This window comes from Centropristis striata, chromosome 16, assembly GCF_030273125.1.
Source record: "Centropristis striata isolate RG_2023a ecotype Rhode Island chromosome 16, C.striata_1.0, whole genome shotgun sequence".
NCBI classification, from domain to species: domain Eukaryota; kingdom Metazoa; phylum Chordata; class Actinopteri; order Perciformes; family Serranidae; genus Centropristis; species Centropristis striata.
Genome location: NC_081532.1, coordinates 27,947,590 through 27,975,571, shown reverse-complemented (window position 1 = coordinate 27,975,571; position 27,982 = coordinate 27,947,590). Strand labels below are relative to the sequence as shown.

General features: G+C 38.1%; 1 protein-coding gene across 1 annotated transcript in view; it reads left to right on the top strand.

The window, feature by feature from the left end:
* Positions 1-27,416, top strand: part of mboat2a (membrane bound O-acyltransferase domain containing 2a) — a 62,812-nt gene extending 35,396 nt beyond the window's left edge. The window contains exons 4-13 of the mRNA XM_059353305.1: positions 6,996-7,091; positions 8,060-8,115; positions 11,250-11,304; positions 13,389-13,581; positions 15,053-15,245; positions 17,384-17,487; positions 17,582-17,646; positions 18,774-18,906; positions 20,688-20,839; positions 24,674-27,416. Of these exons, the coding sequence (XP_059209288.1) occupies positions 6,996-7,091; positions 8,060-8,115; positions 11,250-11,304; positions 13,389-13,581; positions 15,053-15,245; positions 17,384-17,487; positions 17,582-17,646; positions 18,774-18,906; positions 20,688-20,839; positions 24,674-24,854 (1,228 nt within the window). The 3' untranslated portion in view covers positions 24,855-27,416. The remainder of the gene's footprint in view (positions 1-6,995; positions 7,092-8,059; positions 8,116-11,249; positions 11,305-13,388; positions 13,582-15,052; positions 15,246-17,383; positions 17,488-17,581; positions 17,647-18,773; positions 18,907-20,687; positions 20,840-24,673) is intronic.
* Positions 27,417-27,982: the final 566 nt, after the last annotated feature.

Here is a 27,982-nt window from a genome sequence, read left to right as displayed (position 1 = left end):
CTGCATTAATGGGCTCTTAGCCTAATGCTCTGTTCCTTGTGTATCTGGGTTGATATGCTGCTCCTTCTTACTGTAGCTCTCGTAAAACTGTGGCTGCCAAACACTTCTGTGCCAGTCAGAGTAAAAGTTCACCAAGTTCACCCCCCATGTCCCGGATGAAGGTGTAGCCCCAGGGCAAACACGAGAAGAATCACAAAAGCAGGACGCTCTGACATGTTCATGTTTGCAGAGGGCGTTGAACCCTTTTCCTCAGGTTTTTGCATAACAAACGAGTACCTACCACAGCAGCAGGTTGTGATTTAACTGGGGCAACTCTGTGTTTAACCCTTTGCTCTTTGAACTACACCTGAGACTTTCACATATACACTGCAAAAAGGTGTGTCTAAAAACAGGATAAAAACACTAAATCTGAGAGAAATGATCTCGCTGCATGGACAGATAATTTCACTTGACAAGATTTCTTGAATTAAGATTGTTAAATCTAGAAATAAGCATGTTGAACACTTCAAATAATAAATTAACTCTTAAAACAAGATGAATTATCTAACACTTCTAAATCTAAGCTTTTTAAAAAAAATCTTGGTAATTGGTAATTTGGTAATTTGCAGTGTATCAAGACAATATATCCATACGTTTATTCCCATGTACTGGAATCTGACTTACTCCAATTCCTTTTCTATACCGTTTTTTCTCCTTCTTATAATTGTTTTCTAAGCCTAAAGGTAATTTGGTCTAATCTCTCAATAAAAACAGATTTGGTGAGGGCCCCATTATATACTACCTTCTCAGGAATATTGCATGTCCCAACCCTGCAATTTTGTCCCATTTAATCCATCATTGTACTTTATCTCTATCCCCTAGTCAGCCATGCCTCCTCTAAGGTTTTATAGTATTAACTAAATAGGGGTGTAACGATTCTCCAAATGCACAGTTCGGTTCAGACCTTGGTTTTTATTGGGTGTGCACACTTACGCCTCCAACACCTTCCACTGTGAGACCTGCTTGCTGCACATTGGGAAGACATTTTGAACAGCACACCACTCCCAAAACCAGTGCACTGTAGCAGGACGTGTGTTCTCTATTTGTTGTTCCCTCACCCAGATGGGGGGGAGTGTACAGAGAGTGCAGTGTGACAGCTTTATGGAGTTGCTAAAAGCTCTTTTTCTAGACTGTGGGAATGAATGTGAACTCGGCTTAGTGTGGCTCTAAACTGACCACTTTGTTCAGTAGCGAGGCATCATATTTCATCCTTCATTCACTCGTCTTACCACTCCCTCACTCTCTTTGTCAATTTGCCTGTTGGATGTGGTGAGAAGACAGAGAATGTTCGAGACAATTACCTACTTACACAAACACTGCCTGCTGGTTGACAGCAAGGAGAGAGAACTGTGAAATTGTTAGATATGGTGGAACCAAAGGCTGTGACAGTAAAGCAAGTGTGCTCTTTAACTGACAATGGGAAATAACCATGACGCAATTATAATAACTCAGACTGTTGAAGAAATCTGACAAGACATGCTATTAGGCTTGATGTAAATGTGATGGCATGGCGACTTGGTGTTTTCCTCGGTTAGTGGTTTTAAACCTTTAAGCTTGTGACCCTTAAAATGAGAAAATAACCCCTTTCAGACTGCTGTTTTCAAGCGGAGATATTTACACCTCTGTGATGTTTCACTTGCCCCTTTCATAGTGCCGTTTCATGCCGGGACATTTACGGCTCTGTAACGTCTCGCCTGCTCTATAAACGCGCCCGAAGCGGGATGCCAGGATGAAGTGATCCCACCAATTTTCCGCCTCCAAAAATAGTGGGTGGAAAATGGAGGGACTGTTTGAATCTGCCGTCCCAGCAAGGCAGAATATTTGGTGTTGCACGTGACATCTTACACACGCCTTCCCCTTGGTCCAGTCATCAAATCACTGTTCACTGCAGCCGCTTATTGTAAACAAACTGGCATGCTAACTGTACACGTGGTGTCCGACGTCAGAGTCGGAGCAGTGTCTGGTGCTTGTTGTAAACAAATGGAGGTCGCTAGGTGAACACATACTGCTGCAGCACATACACACTGTACTGCTACAGAGCTAACTGTGCAGTTCTTCCACCATCATTGTTTTGAATGCACTTGCCTCAGCTCAGTTACAAGTCACTGCACACTTTGTTCAGCAATGCCGGATTGCAATGTGAATTCATGGACTGGGGCCACCAATATTATGCCATTGTGGAATCTGTATGATGTCCTAAGGCGAAATGACAGCAGAGCTTGTTACAGCACTTACCCGGTATGAAAAGAGCTAAAGTCTATTTTCACCTCTTTGTTACATGTCTGCTGCTCCAAAGCAAACTATGCTCTATTATCCACTGTTGTCTGTTTATTACCGGAAGCAATAGGGGAGGATGGAAGTGTGATGCTGACAGCTGAGAGTTCTCCATGGATGGAGATGTTTACTCAGTAGAGGTGGGTCATTGTTTGCAAAACTCCATCAACCCCCCTAAGCATTGTCAATAGTTGAATAAATTGTCCAGGGCGGTGGACCTTCTCAGGATCTGTTTGTATTTCCACAGGCTAGAGAGCCACATCATTACGTCACTGTATACGTCTCCATTTCCCAGAAACAGTAGCTCCAAATTTTAGCATAATAACCACAATGGCAGGCTACATTGTGTCTATACAAATGTGCACCCACATTGGCATCCAAACACGGCTGGTACAACACATTTGTGCTGCTCCTCTTGAATGCTATATGGACAGCGATTACGTTGTTATTAACCGTGCCGTAGGATGTTCGTTGCTAGATCTTACTAGCTACCAAGCACAGACTAACTGGTATCCATTGCTGTTAAATAAATAAAATAAAATCGTTGGTCTTGTTGGTCAAGATAATCCTGCCCCCAGCTCCTGATGTAAGTGGTTCATGGTTCAAGACCAGCAAATATTTGCTCCGGAACCAGTTTTCCTGTCCGAGAGCTGTTTTTTTGGCTGTCAAAATATGAAGAACTGGTTTGAGATTAGGCACTCTGAACCGGCCATGAAACTGCCATGATAGCAAAAAAATGTCAAGGCATCGACAGCTACATAGGCTTTGCAGATTGTTCAATCGACCATCGGCCAAATCCCATTACCCAGTAGCTCCCAACCTAGTAGCTGAAGAACACTAAAGCAGAGCCAACACTTTGCAGCCCAGGAGCACTAAGCTTTATAAGAGGGTCTATCAACTCATGAAACCACTCTACTACCCAATAGACATCTCCAGCTCCAGCCGACTTGACCTCAGGAGGGCCTGAGTTAAGGATGAAAAGGAGATATTGTATTCTATCTGTAACATAAGCATTTGATTCAATTGGAATTCCTATTAGTTTTAGTGTATAGGCATGACTGTGAACCTGACGGTGATAAGTGTGCAAAATTACTGACTCACAGTCGTATGCTGAACAGATGGAAATTTCCTCTGGATCTGTTTGCGTTTGAGCCAGCATGAAGTGTGCCTCAAGGCTTTTACTATGTGTACACAGCCTTAGAGAGAGGTCTTGGAGGTTTCATTTATTTACTGCCTGCTTTTTTTCGTTTTCAATGCTCCATATACAGTGTGTATCCATACCTGCGGCTGCTGTGTGGCTCCTTGTCTACGCGTTGACCTGTCTGCCGCTGTCCCACAGTGGGAGGCCAGCCTACTTTAGTCCAAGGCTCCATCTGATGCCTCGAGTGGAAATGAGACACCCCCTCCCCTCCCTCTGAGCTGGGAATTACACAAACACAAATCAGAGGAGTATAAAGACAGGATTCCTGGTGGGCTTGCTGCAAATATAGCTGCTGCAGCACATATAGCTTCTATCCTCACTCATAGCTGCAGCTGTGTGCTGCCAGTACAGAAAGCTGATCCTGGTAAAATAAGGTTGGTGCTAAGGATTGAAAATGTTAGTAGGGTCAACAGAAATACTTCAAGCTTTCTTGCACTGCTAAAGTGTTCATTTAACATCATAGAGTCTGGTGTTTTAATGCAAATAAAAATCTTGTCTTGACATTGCAGGAGTGGTCTGCAGCAAGATATTTTCACTTGCTTAAACAAATTATGTCAACTTTGACTCAAGTGTAACAGGACAGCTGTTTGTACAGGTGTTTCTTCGTACAGTGCAGTGGTGGAATGTAACTAAGTTACTCAGGTACTGCACTTAAGTATAATTTTGAGGTACTTGTACTTTCCTTGAGTATTTCCATTTTATGTAACTTTATACTTCTATTCCACTACATTTAGAGGCAAATATTATACTTCTTACTCCACGACATTTAGCTGACAGCTTTAGTTACTTTTCAGGTCGAGATTTAACAAAAAAAACAGGATCAATTTAAAGTGATAAGACATTGAGCCCTACTGGGAGAAAATTAAACGCTGCTTACATGAATGCATCAATAATAATTATAATAATACAATAATATATTTGGAAAATATTTAACAATCTGAGTGAGGCCATTCTGCATAATGAGTAATTTTACTTTTGATAAGTAGTGGAGTCATTTCACAGTGTGGTATTTATACTTTTAAGTAGTGAACAACGAAAAGAAACATATTGATATGCACTTGTATTTTTGTCTCGTAGGTTTCAAGTATATTGCAGTAAATAGTATCTAAAAATGGAATACATTTGTGAATAAGGTGCAAAATTATGTATTTACATGTCTTGGGCATTGAGACCACTTATGGTTTCCAGTATAGAAAGTATATTAGGTGATGCCCTAATGGTTAGTGCGCATCACACAGTACTGCAACATCAGTGGACCTTTAGTGTGTGTGATACCTCCATCTCTCCCGTGTTTCCTGTCCATCTCTCTGACTGCAAGATAACGGCAAAATGGTGAAATATAATCTTGGACAGAAGCAAACTCTGTAAAACCCAGGATTGTTCCAAAACTAAATTACTCACCATGAAACACACTTGAACTAGTATAACTGAATGTATCCATGCAGCACATTTAAATGAGCCCTGTTGCTGTCGGGCTGGTCTGGGAATATGGAGGCTTTTGTAAAGAGCCTTGTAGTCTCCCGTATGAGAAAGATTCTAAAAAATAGTGTGTGTGAGTGTGCGCGCGCCGAAAAATATGCCAAGTGTGGGTTGTATACAAACACAGAACTCTCAGAGCACATAACAGGATTGTATTATAATTATCTCCTCTCCACAGCGCCTTCTCTGAGGGCTCTATGATTAATAGTAGTGTGTAATCTTTGTCTTGAGTTTTTACAGAGGAAAATCTTGAACGATCTAAAAAAAAAAAAAAGTCATATTGCAGAAGTGGTTTATGTTGTGTTATAAATGCTGGGCAGTAAAGATCAGATGATGTCTTGGGCTGCAGATAGTAGGCTCTCAGAATCAAGAGGTCCCGTTGTGTCTTATCGGCGGTGCAGGCTGGCCTCGCTCTGGCTGCTGTGTTGTATTCCTTCACAGAGCAGCACAATCCTCTTATTGTTGGCAGCAGAGGAATGCTAGCTAGCTAGCTTTGACTTGGGCTGACTCTGCAACAGCTTTGTACGACAGGCTTTAGTGCTGTTCTGTCTTTGGTCTTCTGTTGTCCTCTGTCTTCAACCACTGACCCTAACACATTATTGGAGCCTCCTCTGCTCTTTTGTCCGATTTTTGCCCCCCCCCTCCCCTTAGCCTTTCCATCGCTCTCCCTGGTGCAGAGGCCACTGCCTTTTGTACTGTACTGGAAAAAAAAACCCTGTTCAGCCTTAGATACGAGAATAAAGGGATGAACATTAAGGTTAAACATTCATGACATGTGCATCTTGGTGCTCTGCCTGAAAAGCTCCATATCACCGTGAAGATTCAGTTCTTGTGAATAACAATAATGCACCAAGATTTGACGGTTGTTTTGGGCCTTTGAATGCAAGCTTTCTGTAATTTTAGTCAAGTTTATTGGATTTGGAGTTGAAATTTGGAGTTTGCTTTATTAATCTCACAATGGGGAATACAGCCTCCGCATTTAACCCATCCTTTGTTACACATGTGTTCGGAATTTTCACATAACTGCCCGGGCAGCTGCGTGGTGGGGTAAGGTGCCTTGCTCAAGGGCGCTTCAGTCCTGGAATTCAAACCCGGCGACCCTCCAGTTTCAAACCCAACTCCTAACCTCTAGTCCACTGATTGTCCATGGAGCGCATTGACCACAAACACCGATCAAAGTGTTTTAAAAGGAGACATCCAATGAAACACAGGAATGATCAAATAAAAACACAGACATAAATAAGAAAATATTTAAAAAATAATAAAATCTGGAAAGTCCTTATGAAACAAAAATAGCATTGGACAAGAAACTAAATAAAATGCTAACAATAAAAGAACAGTGCAGCATAATATTCTAAAGAAAAGAGTTTGGTCTTTAAATAGATTTAAAGGTATCAATTAAGGGGGGAAGATATAATTGTTGGTGGCAAACTTTTCCACATTTTAAAAGCTCAGTTGCCTTTGGTTTTGAACTGAGTGCCTACACTCACCGGCCACTTTATTAGCAAGCGAGGTGTACCTAATAAAGTGGCGGTGAGGTCTTCTGTTGCTGGAGCCTGTTTGCTTCGAGGGTGGACGTGTTGTGTATACTTTACTGTTGAACCAGTCTGGCCGTTCTCCTCTGACCTCTAGTATCAACAAGGCATCAAGCCCCAGAGAACTGCCGCTCACTGTCTAAATTGGCTGAAAAAGATATTTGCTTTAACGAGCAGTTGAACAGGTGTACATAATGAAGTGCCTGGTGAGTTTAATATTGAGAGCAGTGATTGGTCAGGAGGTGGAATAGGGGATGAGCAGTTCAGAGATGTAATCTGGTGCCATTTCACCCACTGCTTTAAAAACAAATAAAATAATCTTAAAATCTAAATCGCTGTAAACCAGTTATGGTCTTACTTCCTGGTTCCAGTGAGAAGTCTTACTGCTGTATTTTTGCATATTTGTTCCTCATACATTTGCTGTGTAATCATATTTGTCTAATTTTTTGTTTCTTTTTTCTGCACAGGTACTGCTTCATTGTGACGCTCGGCTATCTGATATTATGTCAGATCACACGGGTCTACGTGTTTGACTATGGCATGTACTCTGCAGATTTTACAGGGTAAGCTAAGACCACAGAGCTCTTTATAATCTTTTTGGTTCCTAATTAAAATGCCCAAGACCTCCATTGATCTTAATTTTGAATGGTACACAGAGAGCAAAGTCACCAGTCAGTCAGAGGAATATTGGAACAGAAACGGAAACGAGAGCGTGTCACACTGCTCTGTCCGCAGGAGGACGTCCATAGCGACTCTTGTGGTTGGTTCCCACTCCTCCAGACTGTCTGACAATTCAGGCAGACAGCCTGCACTCCCAGCAGGGTGGGGGTGGCTAGTTGCTAAGCAACCCAATGCAAACCCATACTGCTTCTGCGAGGGCAGAGATTTCACTCTCCCAACTACCTTGTCTGCCGTCCCTCTGTTTTTCTTGAAAATGTCAAATTTTCACTAACATTTGTGTGACCCTTATAGCCAAATGTGCTTTGTTCTATGAAAAAAAAAATATAAAATCTACCTCTGATTTAATGGCCAGTTACCTATGAACAGAAAAAGTTGTATATATGTTCAATAAAAGCAGGTTCAAGCACATGATTTAACAATGTTTTCTACTTGAAAATGGATTTATTTAGTCAAGCGGGAGAGAGCTGAGTAGGACCGGACTGGGCCTAAATAACAGAGAAGAAAAAATAGAAAGAACAGGAAGTTAAACGTCTGCAATTATAGTGAAGGAAACTTCCCATTGTACAGATACTACTGCAGTTACTATTATTACTGGACATTTAAGGCCATGAGTTACATGATACCAACCAATACTTAAATATGGGCGAGCAGTTTAATATAACATCCTCCAAACTTAAAAAAACAAGCTTTCAAAATAGAGGTTAAGCATCTGAGGAAGTTATAAGACAAAAAAATGTGAGAAAAAAACTGAAAAATCACTGATGGGCCTCTTGTATGTGCTACATGTGTGGAGTGTATTTGCAGTACTTCATATTAACATGTCCTTTTTCTTTTTGATGCCCTTTTTTAGGCCCATGATGGTTATAACACAGAAGATTACCAGCTTGGCATTTGAGATACATGATGGTAAGACACGCATCCCTAAAGCATGTGTGTTTCCTGTGTGTGTGTGTGTGTGTGTGTGTGTGTGTTTGTTCATGTGTGTGTGTGTGTGTGTGCGTGCGTGCATGTGTGTGTGCGAGAAAGTGGCAGAAGTGACAGAAGTGAAAATGGTTCAGTTCTCTTCAGAGTTTCCAAACAGATCACATGGCCACGTTTCCGAGCCAGTAGTCAGTTCTGACAATGGACTAGTGAACCAGAAAGAGAGCATAAACACAGTTATGTAACGGAGCAATGACCAAGTATGCACTCTCGCTTCTCCCTCACTTCCGTCTCTGTGTAGCACTCTAATGACTCTAAACACAAGCCGGTTGTAATGCATTGACCATATATTAGCAAAATGCAAACAAATGTGCTAGAGATGTGAATCAGCAGAGTCCCCACGATACGATTTTATCCGATGCTTGAGTCACGATATGATATTATTACGATTTTAAGCATTTTGTGATGTGGTGAGTGTTGCGATACAATATATTATGATTTAACTGTATTTTAACAAGAATTGTTTTGTCCAATAAGAGAAAATTCTCAGTCTATTCATCTCACTTCAGTCTTTTTATTTCTCCACAATGAGAGTCAAACCCACAGACTGACCAACAAAGTATTCAGTCAAACTGAACTGAACTGATACCAGACGTATGGACGACAACAACTGCAGCATTTTATCAAATTTTTCCTCAATTGCTCTCAATTTTTCTGAATGAAACAAAAAAAGGATTACTTTGCAGCGTTATTACAACAACTTCCTGACACACAGGATGCCTATAGATTCCTTAGATCTTATCGTTTCATGTGATGCCAGTATCTTCAGTATATTCCTAAAAGTGAGCCCGCAACAAGTCCGGAAAAAGGCAAAAATACTGACATCCAGAACACTAAATATCAATACTCAACAGCCATGAATTGATATAATATTGCCACGCCAAATATCAGATACTATGCTGTATCGATTTTTTTCCCACCTCTACTATGTGCAGTGTTTATAGTTGGCCAGTGGTGCCGTGCTAATGCTAAAGTCAGCTATGTAAAACATCAAACACCACGTGCTAACGAGCGATAAATAAAGATAGACATTGGCACTGAGGTTTAAAATAAACAAGAGTGATCAAGTATCAGGGAGGCTTAGAGGATGAGAAGATGATGACAGTCACTCATGGCTTTTTAGTTCCCGCTTGGAGACTTAAATCCCCTCAGGATATTCTACACTGAATCAGCAGTCTAATAGCAGTTTGTGTGTTCATGTGTGTGTGTGTTGGTGGGTGCATGTATGTGTAGGCAGTGTCGAGTAGTGTTTTAAATTCTGTTCAGGTCACTGATTCTCCTCGCAACTGTGAGTCTAATGAGAAACTAAGACTGTAATCCCCATCCTCAGAGAACTGTCACACCCTGATACCTGCCTGCTGTGTATCGCACACACACACACACACACACACACACACACTGCATTTTTTCCCCATACAGTAAAATACTTTTGCCAGACTGCTCATACTCCAGCTCTCAACAATACAGTCATTAAAGTAACAATGAAGCTCCTCACAATTCATCTTTTTATTTATCTGATTGGGATCAGAGGCCTTGTCACTCACCCTGAGCTATAGACCCTAACCTGTACTTAATGTTGCCAAAGCTGACCCTAAGTGTCCAGTCTAATGAGTTGCAATGTCACATGTCTGCATAAACAAAGAGCAGACTGATTAAAATATATTTATCCACATTTAGTCCAAAGAAAATGAGAGCAGACCTCTAACCTCCTAAATAACAACAGCAACTTTTATCAGCATGTCTGACCAAGGTGCAGTGGTGGAAAAAGTATTCAGATTTTTTACTTAAGTAAAAGTACTAATACCACACTGTGAAATTACTTCCACTACAAGTAAAAATCCTGAATTCTTACTGAGGTAAAAATACAAAAGTATCAGCATCAAAAACTACTAAAAGTATCAAAAATAAAAGTACTCATTATGCAGAATGGAGCCACTCCGATTGTTTTATATATCCCAAATATATTGTTGGATTATTATTATGGATGCATTTATGTAAGCTGCATTTTAATTTCCTCAAGATAGGGCTCATTTTATCTTCTTCAACAAATGTCTAATCACTTTTAATTGATCATGTTTTTTATGTTAAATCTCGACCAGAAAAGCAACTAAAGCCGTCAGCTAAATGTTGTCAAGTAGAAGTATAAAGTTACCGGTACTTAAAATGGAAACACTCAATTAAAGTACAATTACCTCAAAATTGTACTTAAGTACAGTACTTGAGTAAATGCACTTAGTTACATTCCACCACTGCCAAGGTGTAATTTTTAAATTTGCAAAACTGAAACACTAGCTATTACATATCCTACCCCACTATACTTTCTGTATGTTGATGTTTTTGTGCTTTTATATGGCACTATTGCTGTACTCCACTCTCTACACTAGCAGGCACACACCTTTACTACAACAAGGACAAAACAGACGTCTTCTTAAAGTATTCATCAGTAAGGAGCCAACACATAAGTACAACCAGATGCATCACACTCTTTCACTCATGTCCTCTCAGCAGGAAGTTGGCACTATTTATTATTTCACGACTATCACACGTGGCCTCCATGTGACCCCTATGTGTTGCAATGACAAGAGCTCTGGAGCTGTTTGGTTGCTATACAAGCAAACACAACTCAGCAAATTACTATTGATGTTTTGCACGTAATGCACGCTTGTACTATTAAGCTGTTATCCACACCCCCTGTTTCCAATGACTGACACTTATCATCAGAGCATGATTTTTTGGTCATCTGTCTGTTTTCGCCGTGTGGCTTTGTACTGGTGTATCGTTGTTTTCATTTTTTGTTGTTGTGGTTATCCTTTATATTATTCTTTGTATGCTATTTGTGTGTACATTGTCTAATTTGTAAATATGTTCCTGAGTCTTTGTTGTCTAGAATTGTGTTTTAGTGTTTTGTTTTCATATTGTGGCTCCTAATAAGTAATCCACTGTTCTTTTCTTTGTTTCTTCGTTAATAAAAATAATTTAAAAAAATCAGAGCATGATTTTCAGGTGTATATATGCATAAATTAATTGTAATTTTATCATATCCTTGTGTCCGTCTGCAGGTTTGACCAAGCGAGAGGGGCAGCTGACTCCCAGTCAGAAATACCTTGCTATCAGGTATGTGACTCAGGTATGTTTTTACTGTTTCAGATGATGGAATTAAAAAGTTGACATGGTCTTAAATCAGAGTTAATGAACTGGGTCTGAAAGAAATGATGCTCTTTATTCTAATAAATGCTTCATTACTTCCTGCGTTGGATATCACCACACTGCCCCACTTTTAGGCTCTCTCTGGTGTTGTCAAGCGGTTGTTAGGCACTCGGTATCTAGGAAACCACGCATTCACTACTCTCATGTGAACTGTATTGTAGGAATGCCCTACCCTCCATCTGTCTGCATTACAACTGCAGATTCATTTTCCTGACAGATTGTAGTCAAACTAAGGTGCAGAAACAATGTAAAAAGCAGGATTTGAGTGGGAAGATGAGTTGCTACTGTAAGCTAACAGGGAGTTAATGTATTATAACCTAGCTGAAAAAGCTGAGAGAAGAGACAGAGCAGAGAGCAGGACGGATATCTTGACATAATCATTGCAAAAATGGTCAAACCTAAGAGACCCATGGGCCTCTCGCAGTCTCAGCTGACATTACCGAGACTATAGTGGGTTCAGTTTAACACCACAGTGAAGACTAGTATTATATTAACTAGCTGACCTAAGGATGGCATGATATTTTGTTGGAAAGGGGGCTAGATGTTGCTAGAAAAGTTCTGTTAAATGTTGGGAAAAACTGGCATGACCATGTTCACAGGGGTCCCTTGAACTCTGAACTCAAGATATCTCAATAAAATGGAAAATTGATTCTATGGGTACTCACCAGTCTTCAATTTACAGACATGTATGCTTTAAAGTAATCCTGTCAGGTTGGGTTTATGCATGCATTTTAAGTGTGGTATAACATTTTAATATTATGTATTTGAATCTCTGAACTGATCAAATTTCAGAAGTTTTGATATCAGATCATAGGATGGATTTTTCTATGGTGTTCATCAAGGTCCTGGTGTCTTTATGTTGTATTTTAGAGGGTTAGATACAAGTAAAATTTTGCACCAAATCTATGTACCAAATAGTCCCAACCAAACCCTTGCTGCAACAACTTATGAGACCTAACTAAGCATGAGAAGGGCTCTCATGTGCTTCCATCATAATGTCCTAAGCCTTCAGAAAATCGAAACTTTCAAAATTTGAATGGGCTCATAACCAAAAGACGATATTTAATACAATTTAATGAGTTGCATCTCAGGTTCAAAGCTTTCAGATGATGCACACCACTTACATCTACAGTCATGGAAAAAAATATTAGGCCACTGTTTCTTAAATTTCTGCTAATATCAGCCATTTTCCATGGTTGTCTTGATAATGATTTGTGTTATTATCAAGAAAACCATGGAAAATGTCTAGATATCAGCTCTGAAATTAAACTCTTATGACCTATTTTGTTGTTATCATTATATTTGACAATAGAAATATACCTTTAGTTGTACCAGGTGTTAAATGAACAAGAAATTGAAGAAAACAAGGGTGGTCTAATAATTTTTTCCATGACTGTATATACTGGTAACCTGCTCTTTCCCCCAAAAGACCCCCTTCTCCTTTCTAAAAAAAGACAAAATTGGGTCTATATTGGGATTCTAAGGGTTAAGCATAGCTTGGAAATACAGCAGACATCCATAACACAGACACAGTCAGTGCACTAATTAGCTGAGCTGACCAGTGTACCTAAAAGGTCTTAGGAGGCACCAAACTTTTTGTTTTTATAAACCTGTGTGGGGCTACTGTGAGTCACTCTGGAGGTTGCTACTGGGAAAATGAGGAATTAGCAGTCGAAACAAGAGCTCCTGTTCAGGCAGTCAGATTGCTGCCTCGCCCAGCAGATTAAATTCAGCAAGGAAGGGTAAGAGACCACAAAAGCTTCAGAGTCGGTCAAAGCACTCAGTCGTCCCTCTGGTCCTGGACCGTTCAATAGAACAGACCATTCTGGTTTCTCAGTGGGCAGGAAGCTCTCTACTAATGTCATTTCTTTGTTATCCCATTATACGATATTTTAGATTAAAGGGTTGGGCACTGCATGAAAACATATTCTATTGTCCTGTTTTTTCCCTGAATATATCTGCTCCTGTGTCTTCCCTGTGCAACTTTGTAGGCGGATGCCGAGTTTGCTGGAGTACTTGAGCTACAATTGTAACTTCATGGGCATCCTGGCAGGGCCCACCTGCTCTTACAACGACTACATGGCCTTCATCGAGGGCACATCCTACCAGCCACGCCACCAGGAGAACGCCAACGCCAACGGCAAGGAGAACGGGAAGTACAAGCAGAGCGAACCCTCATCCAAGGTACTGCACAGTTTTTACCACTTATTAAGGGTGTTTCCACTACAGCCCAATACCCGGAATGAGGCGGGTCTCACTCGCCGAAACGCCCCTAATTTGAATATGAGCCGTCCGGATCGGTCCCTGTTGAAGAGCAGGACATTCTTTCTCCCCTGAAAAAAGCCTGGTTGCTGATTGGATAGAACGCTAAGCAGGATGTGACGTAGTACTCGACGTCTTAACAACTTGCGCCATTTGTAAAAGCCGGGGAAGCAGTGTTGCCAACTTAGTGTCTTTGTTGCTATATTTAGCGACTTTTCAGACCCCCTTAGCGACTATTTTTCAAGAAAACAGCTGGCGTCTAATCCAGCAACTTTTTCTAATGTTATTGGAGACTTGTTCTGCCGGCCGCGGCTCCTTAAGAAGAGTAAGAACGAGTCGAACAGCACAGTCCTCCTGCAGCAGTCTCTCCCAGCTGCAGAGCCAGAGGGGATGTTAAGCCCTTAGCGTCCAGTCTGCAATTTGCTAACAGGCTAACAGTTAGCTCTGTAGCAGTACAGTGTGTATGTGCTGCTGCTGCAGGAGGTGTTCACTTAGCGATCTCTGTTTGTTTACAACAAGCACCGGACACTCTGTGCACAGTTAGTGATGCTGTTAATTCACAATCACTTTGTTTATGATCAGTGGAGACTGTGTGCATAATTAATCATGCTGATTTGTTTATGATCAGCTGCTGACGTTGTGCACAACTAGCGACAGCGGCAACAGTTGAGGCTCCCGTGTTTAATCCGTCACGGCGATCGAAAACCATACGTCACCTCTGGAGTCTCTAAATCCCTCTGGGGGCCTTTTTGTAATGGAGACATGCAGAGTGAGTGGACTTTTAAGAGGGCGTGGCCTGAGACTTTCCTGGTGGACACTCTTCTCCCTAAAGGAAACACGGCTATTATCTGAAGTCTACAAAACACTGTGTTAAAATAGACCTACATTTTGTACATTATAAATGTTTTAAACTCTCGAAGAGAATAGTTCAATAAGCGGTTATGATATTACAAAATAGGACTTTATGCAATTCTCTTTTAAGTGCACATTTGGGTAATGTCTGAAAAAGGCCTGTGCAGTAGTGTGTTGTTTTAAGGGGTGCATCAGGGTAATTAGAATGTGTTTGATGCGGTTAGAAAAACAGAAACTGAGACATTATTGCTAATTGAATGACGCATATGTCTAAACCTCAAGGTTATTTGTGTTTTCTCACTGCATAATGCAATAATAATTTAATCACACTCCGAGATTTGAGAGTGTATTCATCTGAGGAGAGAAAGGAACAGAGGGGAACACAGAAATTGCTGTTAGAATGAATATGAATCACTCAAGGACTTTTAACTTTTTGTAGAACAAGTGTCACGTCTCCTAATGTGATTGTTGAATATCGGTGTAACAGGTTTTAACCAGACTGCTTCTTTGAACCTCGCTCTGTTCTCGTACCTCTACCCAGAATGACGTCATCTCCAAGCTGTGTACGTGTGCCATCTCGCTGGCCATCTATCTGTCGCTGTGCAAGCTGCTCCCAGTGGAGCACTCCATAGACGACGACTTTGTCAGCTCCACACCCTTCCATCTGCAGGTCATCTACCTTTACGTGGCCATGCTGGCTCTGAGGCCCAAATACTACTTTGTCTGGACACTTGGTGAGTTTTATTCATATATTAATTTTTTTCTGTAGTACATATTTCTTCACTGTTGCACTCGGTGATTTATCAAATTTTATTTTTATTTACAATTATAATGGAAAAAAAGATAAAACAATTGTGGTGCCATATTCTGTTTAACAATAATGTTCTATTTTTTAACGATTATAAGCACCACTAACTTTACAGCGGTGCACTTTTGCCCAGTTTCACTTAGTTACTGCAATATGTTAAATATAGCTTTAGTAGGTAGTGGCAGTGCACTACAAGACATTTGATCTAACCTATTTTGGTCTCATTTATGTTTAATAACTTTAAAAAACAAACATTTTTAAATAATTTTTTCTATTTCGTAGCTTGTCTGCAACTGTTTTTAGCTTTGGTCATTTTAAATAGCATTTTTACTCTGTTTATTTTTCTTGTCTGTAATCTGTATTTTGAATTTGTATTTCTGGACTTTTTGTAAATGTACTCGTCGTCATTGATGTGAGGGAAACCTCAGTGCTCTAAGAGTTTAAATATAGTTTTATAAATATTTATATTTGGTAGTTTTCAGCAGGTTGTGGTGATAATTGAAAGGACAGCGTAGTTTATCTTATTTGTATTTATTATTTTTAATACTATAATATTATTATCAGATGATTTATTTAAATTAATATATATTAATATATAATATATATTTGCAATTATTTTTTTTATAGTTTTTTCAGTTGAATTATATTTTAAAGTTCAAATAAATTTAAGAATTTAAAAGTTAAAAACTAAGTAAATTAATTTAAAAAATGCATTATTTACAATCAATTCGTAATCGTGTTAATAACTGTGACCTCAATATTTACCAAAATATGATAATTGTGATATAATTGTGATTATGATTCTTGACATAAAAGAGCAGCCCTATTGTCAGCCCTATATATATATATATATATATATATATATATATATATATATATATATATATATATACACTACAGGACAAAAGTTTGGAAGCAACTTAAATTTTCTGTTTACAATGTTTTTCTTAAAAACCAGTATGGATTCTTTGGATTTTGGATGTGTTTACTGCATGATCAGATTTACCTTTATTGAATTGAACCTTTTTCCTCAATTGACCTTTAGGTATACATTGATGTTAGCAGACCATTGCTGAAAAAATGTTACCAAAAGAAAAGAAGGGCTTAGTTTTAGGGTTGAGGAGATTTGGAAGAGTCACAACTTCAGGGCAAAAGTTAAAAAAAAAACAAATCACAGTTTGCATTATTCACTTTAGCTTTTTGGCTTTTGAGAGTTTGGATACTAAAATCCCAATAATTTATTGAGATATTAGTATCCAAACTCTCTCAAACTTCATATCTCTGACAAACTACCACAGAAATGGCTAAAACTGAAGCAGCTGAGTAAAGAAACAAGAGTACAGATTTATACATTAAGGAAAGAAGGATACACAAAGTCTAAGCAATAAAAACACAAAGTCCTGATAATTATAGTAAAAATGTGTTCTAATAAGTTACTCTTTATGTAATAATCACATTTATTTTGTTGCAAAGTATAGCAATGAAACTATGATCTTTTTTTGTACAAATTTGATCTTGCTTCTAAACTTTTGGCCTGTAGTGTACATATATTTGGGTTTTAGTTTATTTGCTAATGAATCAGACTGGCAGCAGGACAGTGATTTGCACCTAAAAGTACCTTTGGACTTTGTGTGTCTCCGTCTTCTGCTGTCAGTAATGAACTTTAACTGCTTCATCTTCTATAATTGCTTGATTCTCAATACAGGACTAAAATTGGTGAGACTTTTATTCAGAGTACAGAGTTAATGTGTGTTATTTAAGTGGTATGAACTCACTGATCTGTTCTTGGTTCAGAGAAGTTGGTTATTTTTAAAGTAGTCTGTACAGTGTGTTTAGTCCCCGACTCTTATTTAACTGCCTTTCTTGACGTACCAGTGCCATCTAGTGTCCAGCTGTAAACTTCAGCTCTTCATTCTTCCTAATGACAAATCCATGTGGTGCCGGATCTCCATCTGTTTCTGTCATTGCTTCACTAACTAATGTATTCTATGGATTCGGGGCTGTTTTCAGCCTTGTGTTGTTGCTCTCGCACGTTCAGAAACATTTGTACCTTTTCTCCTGCAGCTGATGCTATCAACAACGCTGCTGGATTTGGCTTCAATGGATACAACAAAGATGGCTCCCCACGGTGGGACCTGATATCAAATCTCAGAATTTTGGACATTGAGGTTAGGTTTTTTTTTTTCCACTACAGTTATTGTACCAACATAAAGTCCTTTTTCAATTAAAGCTTAAAGTGTTTTGTTTTGGGTCCAATTTCAGTTTGCCACCAGTTTCAAGATGTTCCTAGACAACTGGAATATCCAGACAGCTCTTTGGCTCAAAAGGTAAAAACATTCACACTGTCACACTGCACCCTGCACAGATTTTGTGATAGTAAGCCCTGGCTGTAGAGGGTTACTAAGGCTTATGATACAAATCTGTACAGTCATTGAAAAAATAAGACCATCCTTTTTCTTCAATGTACAACTAAAGGTACATTTGTTTGGACAAATATAATGATAGCAACAAAAATAGCTCAGGAGAGTTTAATTTAAGAGCTGATATCTAGACATTTTCCATGGTTTTCTTCATAATAATAACCAAAATCATGATCAAGAAAACCCTGTTAACTGTCTAGATATCAGCTCTTAAATTAAACTCTTATGAGCTATTTTACATGTTATCATTTGTCCAAACAAATGTACCTTAAGTTGTACCAGGCATTAAAATGAACAAAAAATTGAAGAAAACAATGGTCTAATCATTTTTTCCATGACTGTATATCTCATGCCTAGCATTTTGAATTATAGATTTGCTTTAATTGCAAAAATGCCACACAATCATTTTGCTAAGGTTTACAAGCTTAATCATAAAATGCAAACAAATCACACATTTTTCCAAGTCGCAATGTGGGAAACCAAATAAGATGTGTTGAATTTTTTTGCTCGGAGCTTTTACACGGTGAAACAATTTTTTAAGCTCTATATTAGTGATTTTGTCCCAGACAAACTCAACCCAACATTTACTTTCATCCACCAAGTTTCTATGAGTTGACTTGTTGTACTTTTTTCAACTTATTCTGACCCCATCATGAATAAATAGTAGCATTATATTGCATTCCATAACCAGATGACAACTATCCATTTGTATACAACAAATATAACAGTAAAAAATATGTTTTTACTTCTTTCTATTTCCTACTTTCAAACCTGAAATATTAAGGGTTTAAATATTTCAGTTGCCTGGATAATTAGTTTTTTTTAAACTGACATCAAGGTCTCACACATGCTTTCCTTTATTGTTTTTGTTTTTTATAATGTTTTTAAATATTTTTCTGTGTTTTGTTTTTAAGCATGTTCGAAATAAAGATACTTAATTCATTCATTCATTCATTCATATTGATTTTGTATATTCATTATTTCTTGACTTGTTTTAATCAAACACCGGATGTGTGTGTTGCTCTTCTCCCCAGGGTGTGTTATGAGCGCTGTCTCATCAACCCCACGGCTGCCACCTTCCTGCTGTCAGCCATGTGGCACGGGGTTTACCCTGGCTACTACCTGACCTTCCTCACTGGCATAGCCATGACCATGGCTGCACGTGCAGTGAGTACACACACTGTGTCTGTCTATACAGTAGAGGTGTGAATCAGCAGAGGCCCCATGATACGATTTTAATCCCGATACTTGAGTCACGATTATTGCAATTTTAAGCATTTTGCGATATGGTGAATAATGTGATACAATATATTGCGATTTAACTGTTTAACTGCATTTGTGTCCAAAAAATTAAATTCAATCAAGAATTGTTTTGTCCAATAAGAGAAAATTCTCAGTCTGTTCATCTCACTTCAGTCTTTTTATTTCTCCACAATGAGAGTCAAACCCAAAGACTGACCAACAAAGTATTCAGTCAAACTGAACTGAACTGATATCAAACATGTATGGACGACAACAGCTGCAGCATTTTATCAAACTTTCCACAACTTTAAGCTTCACTGCTCTCAATTTTTTTTGATTGAAACATTAAAAAAAGCCTAACTTGCAGCGTTATTTCGACAACTTCCCGACACATTATCCTGGCGCACATGGTGCCTATAGATTCCTTATATCTTCTAGTTTCATATGATGAGGACGGCTGTGGCCCAGGTGGTAGAGTGGTCGCCTAATGATCGGAAAGGTCTTTGGTTCGATCCTTGACCATGGCAGCATGCATGTCCAAGTATCCCTGAGCAAGATACTGAACCCCAAATTGCTCCTGATGCTGCGTTCATCGGTGTGTGAATGAATTCCCAATGGTGGCAGGTGGCACCAGTGTGCCCTGGTAGCCACCAGTATAAATGTGTGTGTGAACGGGTGAATGGGCGTAGTGTGTAGTGTAAAGCGCTTTGGATAAAAGCGCTATATAAGTGCATTCCATTTACTCCATTTATCATATGATACCAGTATACAGTATATATTCCTAAAATTTCCACATTTCCATCTGGAAAACGGCAAAAATACTGCTGGCCCGTTGAAATAATTAATACTTGGTGGCCATGAATCGATATAATATCGCCACGCAAAATATTGAGATACAATTCTGTATCTGTATTTTTTTTTTCTACTATACAGCTCCTTTTGCTGGACTCTTTCCTCTCCAGATTGAGCCCAATACATCATTCTGTAGTGGTGCATTTATGCTCTTGCAGCTTATCAATCAGTGCATCTAAACATTTGTCTAAAAGCTCTTTAGTCTTACCACTGCTACTTAGCAGAACCACAAACACACAACAAAATCCCTTTATGGAGAGTAAGGGGATAATGATAAAGTAGTTTACCACTTATACCTCATGTTCAAGTGTGAGGCCATTACCACTAATCTGTGCTAAGCCAAACCTCTTCACTCTAGTCTTGTGAAAGAAGGAGACAGGAGGATATTTATGTGGAGACATTGGAGTGATGCTACAAGCTGGATAATCTACTCAGGAAGGGGTTGATTAAGTGAAACGCCTGCACAGTAAATTTACCGTGCAGGTGAGTTCCTGCAGGGACTTTCTTCTTTTTTATCTAAAGGAGGACAAGATCACTGACCCATTTATACTATAAAACTACAGGCCACTGCCCACACAGACATGCTCAGAGATGGATTTCTCTGAAGAGTTATGAGATGGAAAAAGACGGACAGCGAGAGAGAGAGGGGGGGAATAAAAGAGAAGGATGAGCAGATGATAAGCAGAGCTAAGCAGTAATGCCTGCTGCCATTAAATATTTCAGGAACTAGGTCATTTGGTTCAATTTAAGTCCAGTCTAATAAAGTAAAAGGATTCAATTTAAAGTTTAAGATTAATTCATGTGAAACGTATGTTTGGGAGTTCAACTCATGCAATGTTTTTCTTCTTTTGCAGATAAGGCACAACATCAGACCATATTTCATGGTTTCTGACTCATACAAGCGCATCTATGATGTCATCACGTGGGCGTGGACTCAGGTGGCCATCAGCTACACAGTGGCACCGTTCGTCCTACTCGCTGTGGGACCCTCGCTCAAATTCTACAGGTTTGTGTGTTTGAATTTATAGTTTGCATGTTAATTATATTTGGTATTTTATTTGGACACACATGAGACTGCAGTTAAGATCGAGGTAATAAAAAAGAGAGGGAAACAAACGAAAAGGAAAATAAATGACTGAAAAAAAAAGAAACTATGGTTGCATAATTTAGAAAAATACAACAAAAACACACATAATGGCCCTCATTTATCAAACAAAGTGAATAATATCTCTCCATAATAATAATATCAGGATTTATATATCACAATGTATAAATGAAATATTCCGAGTTTTGATTGCCCACTGCTACTCTGCTGACAGCACCACTGATTTCCTTCCTTTTCACTTTTTATGCTGCCAAACAAAACCAGTTTGTTGTGTTGCAGCTGTTGGACGTCAGCGTTTCACTTTCTGCCTCTGAGAAATTCCTCTTCTTTTTTAATTAAAACTTACTTTAAAACATTGTTTACCTCCTTCAACCAATAAGCTGTGAAAACTTTTAAGTCTGTGCTCCAAATGTAAAATATTAACTGAACTTTTGAGTTTATAACTATAAATACTTTTATTTTATAAACCCGTGTCGCTGCATATTTCTGTAAAATGTCTATTTCGCCCCTTTGTGTTATTTGTGACGGTGCACTTTGCTAATAAAGGTGACTGAAAAAAAAGAAAAGGAAAAAAAATCCTCTTTTGGCCGTATTGCGCCCTTCGTTACTGTAAACTCTTGAGGCGAGCCATCTGAATCGGCTATATATTATATATACATTATATATATTAGGGCGTGGTATTTATATTATGCTTGTTTCAAGCCGCCACATTTATCAACAGCTGATCATTTTTACGTTGTGATTGGAGAGATACGAACATTTGATAAATCAAACATGAACCCTGTCGTAGCTGAATGTCAGCTAAATGTTGTGGAGTAAAAAACAATATTTGCCTCTAAATGTAGTGGATTAGAAGTAAAGAGTTACATAAAATGTAAATACTCAAGTAAAGTACAAGTACCCCAAAATTGTACTTGAGTACAGTACTCGAGTAAATGTACTTATGTATTATGTATTATTACTTATGTATGTTACTTTCCACCACTGCTATTGAAACAACATTTCTTTTGGTTATACAATTGACTCTCTGGAATCCATTAAACGAAATATTAGAGTGCAACAGAGAATACTGTTGTTGTCAGGTAATTAGCGACAAAGAAGCAGAGTGATTTGTGAGCACCGCTGCTGTGATACATAAAGCGTGTGAATGAAGTTACTGGACACAGTGTAGAAATTAATACTTCGCTTTCATGAGGCCGGTTCCCTCTCGTCAGGCTGTAACAGTTAACGAGACAGCTTAATGAGCGCAGTACAGGGAGGATTGATGCGAAGGAAATAAAACGAGCGGCCTTAGCATTGAAATAAAGGAAGGCTCGACAATGCTCGGTGTCATTCAGATAAGGACTGCTGTTAAATCTGCATGTGGCTGCAAGACGGGTGGTATTAAACAGACTCATTAAGGGATAAAGTAGGTTTCTTTCCATATTTAGAGCTATTTTGTCTCATTTCTGTGTCAGCAAAAATGAGCTGTTTAAACAAAAAATGTTTCAGACTAAACTGTTTATTTTCTTCTCATATATGACACATAATTAGCCGCTCATCCTTAATTATGACTAATTATGATAATTATAGCATTGTCAATCAAAAGTATGAAAAATTAAGAATTTATAGCACCTCTCAAGACTATGTGAGGCTGTTTAGCATAGTTTCTAGCCTATGAGTTTACTTCCAAGCAGTGGTGGAATGTAACTAAGTACATTTACTTAAGTACTGTACTTAATTACAATTTTGAGATATGTGTACTTTACTTGAGTATTTACATTTTATGTTTAGTTCAGAGAAGTTTATTGTCAAATGCACAGTAAGAAAACATGTTTCCCTGTACAATGAAATTCTTACATTGCTGTCCACAATGAATGCCAAACAGTAAAAAATATGAATATAGAATAGATGAGATTAAACAAAAGATATTGCGCCATGACTGTTCATTTAAACATCTACTCCACTACATTTGAGGTAAATATTGTACTTTTCACTCCACTACATTTAGCTGACAGCTTTAGTTACTTCTCAGGTTGAGATTTAACATAAAAAACATGGTAAGTGATTAGACATTGAGCCCTACCCGGGGAAAATTAACGTTCTGCTGACATAAATGCATCAATAATAATAATACAGTAATATATTTAACAATGTGAGTGGGGCCAATCTGCATAATGATTAAAGTTGCTTTTGATACTTTAAATACATTTTGAATGCAGGACTTTTACTTGTAGTGGAGTCATTTCACAGTGTGGTATTAGTACTTTTAATTAAGTAAAGGATCTGAATACTCCCACCACTGTGTTTAACACACCAGTGACCAAGGAAAAGAAACCTATTGATATGCAATGTATTTTTGTCTCGTAGGTTTCAAGTGTAGTGCAGTAAATAGTATCTACAAATGGGATACATTTGTGAATAAGGTGCAAAACTATGTATTTACATGTCTTGGGCATTAAGACAGATAGCTAACCAGGTTAAAAACATTTTAGATTTTTTTTCCTTTATTAAAACCCACAACAGTATATTCAAATGATTAAAAATAAATAAATAAAAATATCTACAAAATTAAATTCTGCTTACATAAATGCATCAATACAAATAATATATATAACAAAAATATATTTAACAATCTGAGTGGGTTCATTCTGCATAACGAGTATTTTTACTTTTGATACTTTAAGTACATTTTGATGCTGATACTTTTGTACTTTTTCTTCAGTAAGTTTTGAATGCAGGACTTTTACTTGTAGTGGAGTAATTTCACAGTGTGGTATTAGTACTTTTAATTGTGTATTATACAACAGTTAACAATGATGTATGCACTTGTATTTTTGTCTCGTAGGTTTCAAGTGCATTGCAGTTAAAAGTACTTAAAAATGGTTTAAAAAAATTCTATTACATTAATAACAATTTTTTTATTATTAAACCCCACAACAGTCAATCATTCAAATTACATACTGAATTTAAAAAAATCTACAAAATTAAATGCTGCTTACGTAAATGCATCAATACAAATAATTGAATTTATATATATATGATACTTTTGTACTTATACTTCAGTAAGTTCTGAATGCAGGACTTTTACTGTAGTGGAGTAATTTCACAGTGTGATATTAGTACTTTTACTTAAGTAAGAGATCTGAGTAATTCTTCCACCACTGCTTCCAAGTCACGCAACCCACTGAATCTGCTCTGTAGTGTTTCTCCTACTGACTCTGCTCAGCCAGTAGACTTAACATTATGATGACATCACATCACACAAATCCATACATTAAATATTCATGGTAGGATGAGTCATAATTGACCTATTTTGCAGTTATAGGTGTCCTGTCAACAGTTTTTTAAGGCCTGTCCATATTTTATGGTTTCATTCTCCAGCTACTACTACAGCTGTCTCTGCCCTGAATGCATCTGAGAAATCAATTTAAAAAAACAACAACAAACATCTCAATACTGTGGAACAACAGTGCTATATATTTATTTAATGTGCAATAACTCCCATTATGTCCCTGTAAATATTCCAAACCTGCTGCTCCCCCTTCTTTTTCTTGTTCCTTTTTATAAGATGTCTTTTTTTTTTTTACTATGTTTAAATTATTGTTTCCTGTTGCACTAAAAATGAGAGCTGCTCTTTTTAATTTCGCTGTACTTCTGTGCAATGACAAATACAACTATTACATTCTATTCTCTTCTTCTACTCCTCATAATAAAATGTGTTGAGATAACTCTGCCTCTGGGTTGTCTCTGCAGGTCCTGGTACTTCTGCCTACACCTCCTCTGCCTCCTGGTGGTTCTGGTCCTACCTGTGAAATCGAGACGCCGGCAGGCCAAAGAGCAGCAGGACGGCCTCCAGAAGGACAGCCTACAGGACAACCAGACAGACCACAACAGCACAGACAACAACTGCAACCAGAAGGACAAGGCCACATGAGGCTGAGGACGGCAAAGCGCGGTCCCCTTCAGCAGCAGAAACACTGATCGAACTAGAAACCACTGAGAGCTGGAGTGTGGCGAGTCTGTTTACCCGACAAAGAACCAAATATCGAACGCTCTGAGAATCCTAACAGACAGAAAAACACAAGTCAATGTTCTGTCAAAACTTCCAGTAGCAAGGATGACAGCAATCACAGTTTCTGACACACGGATAAGAGACCAGGATGTAACAATGGCTCACGGTGTAAACTAATGAGTGATAGCGGTTACTTTACATTACATTAGTGGAAACGAAGACTTCCAAGCTGCCTTAAACCCTCTATGTACTCGGCTGGTGAACCCAGTTGGATGGCACGCTGCGAGAACATAAATGCAGTTTCACCATGGCGGTGTCAGGTTATACAAACAGATTAGACGTGCAGTATGTGGAGGGTTTTTGTCATTGTCTGGATGCAAGCCTCTATTAGGTGGAAAACTGAAAATGTGTTCATGTAAAAGAAACATAACCTTTATCATCAGCTGCCAATTTCAAACAGGCCTTAGGATCCTCAAAACATTGTTTGATTTCTATGTCTTTTTTAAAAATCTTTATTGGAGAAGAATTCACATTGTACGTGTTTTGTATTTAGATGTTTGTGACAACACTATTTCAAAATCCATTCTCAATGCTTTTTTTTTTTTCTGGGATGAATTGACTGTCAAAAAGAGTCCCAAAGAGGAATTCAGATCTCGTCCATCTCCAGCAGTGGAATGTCTAAAAAAAAGAAAAAGGCACTCAACAATTACTAAATGGATTTCTGTTTCTTTTTATATTTTTCATATCTGCTGCTTTTCTGACAAACATGACTCATCAGATAAATGTGTGCTTTCAAAGGGAGTTAATTTACCCTGTTGTGATTTCCATTTTGTTTTTTTCTGACCTGGTTTCAGGGGTGTGATTTTTTTTTTTTTTTTTTTTAATTTTATTATTTTCATGTGTTTATATTTTTTCACACAACAGGTTTCCTCTGTGTTCAAATGTCTTGCTTCTGTAATACAAATATCCCAAAAATATTTAATTACTGCAAATCCTAAATAATAAAAAGGAATAATTGGGAAAACAGTGGACTATTAAAATCACCATTGAACACTGCAGTTTAATTAATCATATTAAATCTTACAAATATCAAATAAATCTAGTACGTTTATCACATTCACTGAAGAATTGTCAAAAGGTTTTGTAGCCATAATAATAATAATGTGAAATAAAAAGTTTCCGAAATTGATGCACAGTGCATAAAAGCACATTCAGGCTGCAAACTATGGACGTGTGCAATTTGCATTTGTCTGCGAGGAAATCTGGGTATTTATGTATGTGACATAATAATATTGTACAAAACTCAAAGACACAGACCAGCTGTTGTGGTAAATGGTCTTATTTCATATTGTGTGCACTTATGTTAGAATAGAGGATGTTTCAGGGTGCATTTACTGTAGGGAGAAGGAGACACTGGTTCCTCACATTGTTCTGGCTCACCTTAAGCCTTTCAAATCATCCAGTTTACTCTTTATGACACGCAGCAGCTCAAACAGCCGCCCCTGTGATACATTTCTGTATCATTAGACACTTTTATGGGTTTATTCAAGGAACTGTGGTGCAGAGGAGGCAACCTGAAAGGCCCATCACTGTTGTTTAGACACATTTTTACGTATCTATTAGAGCAAGAAATAGTCTGGGGGTTTCAAGCCCACAATATCATAGACACTTTGAAGTCGTGCATTTTTCTTTTCTTCTAATTGTCAGTAATTTCAGTTGGTTTGGTGCATTCGCGTTATGTAAAAATAATAACAAAGCAGCAGAGGTGAGCTTTTTCATTTCTTTAAGGATTTCTAACATTTGCATATTCCTGCCATAACTGTGTGTGTACCAGTATTCATGTCGATGTGGTCTCATGTGAACTATCTTTGTAGCCTGGGCCCTGTGTAGGCGAGTGTGGCCCACCGAAGGGAAAGGGATGTCATACTACAAACAGCGATTATTGCACTGCATGGCCACCCAAACCAGCAGATCAATGCAAACGGCTCCATATGTCCAAAGTGCCAAATCATGAAAGGCGCGGTTTTTGTTTTTGTTTTGTGTGTGTGTGTGTGTGAGCATGTGTGGCTGCATTTGTGTGGGTGTGTGGGTGTGCAAATGTATCCATGTAGTATGTGTGTGTGTGTGTGTGTGTGTGTGTGTGTGTGTGTGTGTGTGTGTGTGTGTGTGTGTGCGTGCGCCTGTGTAACATAACGGTTATTTTTGTGTCAGAAGGAAATTTATTGAAAGATTTGTATAACAGTACATTAAAATTCTGATTTATGTGGCAAAATAAAGAGAAATTATTTTTAAACACTAAAACTGAAAACATATGTCTAATTTCTTCGTCCAGTTACGGATATTAATATATAAAGTTATCACAATTTAAAGCCACCAAAACTTTTGTTAATTGTGTTTTGAAGTTATCTGGCTCGCCCCAAAAAATGGACAGCCACACTGTAGAAACTTTGGTTTGCACCTCATTGTAATAAACTGATCATTATACCTGTGGAAGTCAATTTCTGCGAGTAAAAGAAAAAGAAGAAAACTTGGCCTTTTGATGAAAAAAATAGAATATTAGAGTCATTATAATCAGAACCTTTTTGAAAATAGTGGTTTGGTGTGACTCAGTATCACAAGATAATAACTCACTTCCTCAGAAGATACTAAGTCATTAGTCTGAGATTTAAAGGCATTTTGAGAAGGTATATATTTTTTTATTTTTTGAGACTAGCCTTTCTTGTGAGATACTGTCATTACTTTGAGAAATGTTTTCACCATTTTGAGATACAAAGTCATTATGTTGAGATGATAATCCACTATTTTATACAGGAGCTTGATGCAGTCACATGAGAAAATCATTTATTTATTAACAATATTATCTCAGAATTCTGAGAAAAGTTTTCAGGGGGAATCTGCTCTGTTTTTCTGACTCATTTTGATAATTATCAGGGAGGAAAAAATCTGAAAGATTTATAAGAGAAAATTATTTAGAAAAACAGTGAATATTCAGTAAAAAGAATATATATTTACAAAAAAATAGATTTTCTGCTTTTTTTGCTGAAATAATG